This window comes from Propithecus coquereli, unplaced genomic scaffold (genome assembly GCF_000956105.1).
Source record: "Propithecus coquereli isolate 6110/MARCELLA unplaced genomic scaffold, Pcoq_1.0 Scaffold143, whole genome shotgun sequence".
Lineage (NCBI taxonomy): Eukaryota > Metazoa > Chordata > Mammalia > Primates > Indriidae > Propithecus > Propithecus coquereli.
In genome coordinates, this window is record NW_012138636.1 from 2,066,898 (window position 1) to 2,070,995 (window position 4,098).

General features: G+C 42.9%; 1 protein-coding gene across 1 annotated transcript in view; it reads left to right on the plus strand.

Moving 5' to 3' along the window:
- Nucleotides 1-4,098, plus strand: part of ATP10D (ATPase, class V, type 10D) — a 59,182-nt gene that overhangs the window by 34,562 nt on the left and 20,522 nt on the right. Inside the window, exons 9-10 of the mRNA XM_012639892.1 lie at nucleotides 1,587-2,178; nucleotides 2,798-2,904. Of these exons, the coding sequence (XP_012495346.1) occupies nucleotides 1,587-2,178; nucleotides 2,798-2,904 (699 nt within the window). The remainder of the gene's footprint in view (nucleotides 1-1,586; nucleotides 2,179-2,797; nucleotides 2,905-4,098) is intronic.

Here is a 4,098-nt window from a genome sequence, read left to right on the forward strand (position 1 = left end):
ATACAAATGGCCAATAAACGTATGAAAAAATGTTCAACATCACCAATGATTATGGAAATGCAAATTAAAACCACAGTGAGATACCAACTTACCCTTGTCAGAATGGCCATTATTAAAAAGTCAAAAAAAACAGTAGATGTTAGCGCAGATGCAGTGAAAAGGGAATGCTTATTCACTGCTGGTGGGAATGTAAATTAGAACGGCCTCTGCGGAAAACAGCATGGAGATTCCCCAAAGAACTAAAAGTAGACCTACCATTCAATCAAGTATATCTACCATTCAATCCAGCCATCCCACTACTGGGTATCTACCCACAGGAAGAGACATCATTGTATCAAAAAGGCACCTGCACTCATATGTTTATCAAAGCACAATTCACAATTGCAGATATGGAATCAGCCTAAGTGCCCATCAATTCATGAGTGGATAAAGAAATGTGGTATATATATATACACCGTGGAGTACTACTCAGCCATGAAAAGAATGAAATAATGTCTTTCGCAGCAACTTGGATGGAACTGGAAGCCATAAGCCAAGTGAAGTATCTCAGGAACAGGAAAACAAATACCCCATAAGTGGGAGTTGAACAGTGGGTACATGTCACACATGGTATAAGGGACTTTAGAGACTCGGAAGGGAGGAGGTGAGCAGGGTGAGGGTTCAAAATCTACCCATGAGGTATAATGTACACTATTCGGGTCCTGGGTTCACTAAAAGCCCTGACGTCACCACTATGTGCTTCATCCACGTAACAAAAAACCACTGTACCCCCTAAATCTATTGAAATTAAATACATACATGCATATGTACATTAAAAAAAAAAAACACAAAATATCACAAGTAAAAGTTAAGATCTAGGAGAAATCAGGATACAAACAAAATGTTCTATAAAAATAGAAATTCAAATTCACATTATGATGCTAATAACTCTTCTTCCTTAAGCTACTTTGGACCAGTAGGTCTGTTTGAAAGAAAAGCCAAAGTAACAACTTTTCCTAGAATTTGGAAAATAAAAGGGAAAAAATACGTTTTGATAACCTTTTGATTTTTCTCCAGTATTTTTGCTATGTGTATTATTATTTGTTGTTATGTTTTTTATACTATTCTATAGCTTTTGCCCCATAGACTTCCCAACCTTTATTTTTAAATATTGTATAACATTTCAAGATATTTCTATTTTGCTATTATTGAATACCTAATTTGCTTAAAATTTTAAATTGTTATTGCTAGGATGCACACAGTAGAGATTATGGATTTTCTGTTTTTCATGTTATTTCTTTAGAAAAAAATTGCTATAAGTATGCCCACTGCTAGCAATATTAGCATTTTATGTCTTTTGCCATCAGTTGTCAGATTGCTTCCTAATTTATAGAAATTTATAATGTCATTAATCTTAGCACATCTTTTTCATCATGGCTACTTTTCAATAATATTTTCCACGGCAGTTGTAACTAGGAAACAGGCCACTAGCTGTTTAAGAGAGTGTTAACTCTTTTCATATCTGATTTATTCCCAGTTTGCCTTTGACGTTGTTATAAACTGCTTTTGATTGTACTATTGAGACCTTCCTAAATTGTTTTTCTTAGATCAGACGCCCTTCACTGAGTGGAATGCCCATTAGATCTTTGGAAGAGATTAAAAACCTCTTCCAGAGATTGTCTGTCCGAAGATCAAGTTCACCATCGCTGGCCAGTGGGAAAGAGCCACCTTCTGGAGTTCCCAGCGCCTTCGTGAGCAGACTTTCTCTCTTTAGCCGAGGGAAGCTGACCTCCCCCGTGGAGGAAGAGGGCTCCCAGGGCGCCAGCAGCTCAGCCTGCTGCACGGAAACCGAGAGAAGCAGCAGCGATGCAGGCCTGGCGAATGGCGGGGTGGAAGCCCCTGCCGGACAGCCCCCGGCCTCCAGCCTGTGCTACGAGGCCGAGAGCCCCGACGAGGCCGCCTTGGTGTACGCCGCCAGGGCCTACCGCTGCACTCTGCAGGCCCGGACGCCAGAGCAGGTCATGGTGGACTTTGCCGCTTTGGGACCATTAACATTTCAACTCCTACACATCCTGCCCTTCGACTCAGTAAGAAAAAGAATGTCCGTGGTGGTCCGGCACCCCCTTTCCAACCAAGTTGTGGTCTACACGAAGGGTGCCGACTCCGTGATCATGGAGCTGCTCTCCGCAGCTTCCCCAGGTAGGTTCCGACAAAGCCGAGATGAAGGGCTCGGAGATTGAAGGGCCTCTCTCAGTAGCTTTGTGGAAGCAAAGAAGTAGTTGTTTAGGGATCCGTAGCATATGGTGAAGTAGGAGGAAGCTGCCTAGCGTTCGGTGGGGAAGCAATTGCATTTTGGGGCTACCCAGATCTGGTTCAAACCTGATCTCCATCGTTAGCTGTGTTTCGATAAAGTTACCTAACTATTCTGTGCCTCCGTCTTCCATTAAATGGGTCTTAAAGTGGCCCCTTTATAGGCTCCTGAGAGGTTTAATGACATACGATGTATGAGCAGCCTTTGGCCAAGTGCCTGGCAAATGTCAGGTGCTCAGTAAATGACAGCTAGCACTGTCGTAGTTATTGTTGTTATCGATGGTGTGGGGACAGCGTTTTTTACAAGTTCTTGGTACTTTTCCTCTGCCCAAGGAGAAAGGAGCAAGAGAAAGGTTTATTCTGAGGGGTCCCTTTTATAAATACCCACTTGGGATTCAAAACTAGAAGGCCTTTTGGTTATAGTGGATTAAGCTATCACTGTTTTTAAAAATATGTCTGTAAATCGGGTGGACGGGTAGGAACACTACTGCTTTGTTCATTATTGCAGATGAAGGAAGTCTGGAAAAACAACAGCTGTTAATAAGGGAGAAAACCCAGAAACACTTGGACGACTACGCCAAACGGGGCCTGCGCACTTTATGTGTAGCGAAGAAGGTGAGGCTGCCTGGTACGCTCTGTTTTTTCGCTTCTTTCCCTTGTTTAGACGTCATTTACCGAAAACCAGCGTGCGTCAAACCCTAATCCAGGCACTGGGGAAAGTCCCTGGACCCTGGCTGTCTTTTAGACCAGCTTTAATTTTCCCCTTAGAAGTTCTTGGTATTTTTTTCTTACATGCCCATAAGCCTTTATCTATAAGTTTACTAGATATTATCTCAGTATTGATTATTCTCTATTGAGAATAATTTGGGTATGTAGCATATCCTTTCTAAATAAAAAAATTAAATAGTAAGAAAATAAGACAATGCTCCAAAGAAATCACCTGAGGGATGTTCTTACCAGGACCTCTGATTTCTTACCCAAATTCTAGTTCCGGGGAGCTGCGGTAGGGAAAGTGGGATCTGGAGCTCAGTCAACCACCTACATGGAGGGTCAAAACCCGGCCCCACACACAGTTGTAGGAAGAATGGAGAGTTCAAGATCGGACTAACTTTCTGGCTTTTCAGCTGAATGAGGTTGCCCCTGAGAACAGTGCGGCCCAAGAGATGTCAGATTCTCCCAAATCAAATTACCTCGTGGGCAAGAATGAGTAGATGGAGAAATCGCCCCATTCCCTTTACTCTTCACCCCACCCTGCTCGATAAGAACCGAAACGTAGATTTCTCCCTTATGGCAAATCAAAGACAAAGGGAAATACATCATCACTGGCCGCTTCTCCGGGAATTTCACTTAATTCTTGTTTGGAATAAGACTTACCTGTTCATTCACACGGCTCCTCTCTTTTTACCTTTTTAAATCATTAACTGCATAAAATAACCGTCAAAAGATATCACAGGTGCTGCTGGCTACAGAATCCCTCAAACTGAACAGCCCAGATACCATTTTCTCAATGACACTGTTAGAATCACCCTGGATTTAACTACTAGTTGGAGACCTCTCCCAACCGTGTCTGTACTTCCTGGTTTAATTAAAGAGTAACCCACTTTCGTCATATATGGTACCTAGAATTTCCACAGGGTCCGTCGATCATCAGTGTTGCACCAGTCTGAACACGGAGCTTGGGAAGCTCGCGTCCAGCTAGTGTGAGAGCATAGACCTGACGCGACGGTGCCCAGAGGGAGGAATACCTAAAACAGGTCGACAGCTTGATATTTTGCCAGAGGTCAGTCCTGGTAGGATCCTGCAAGATCA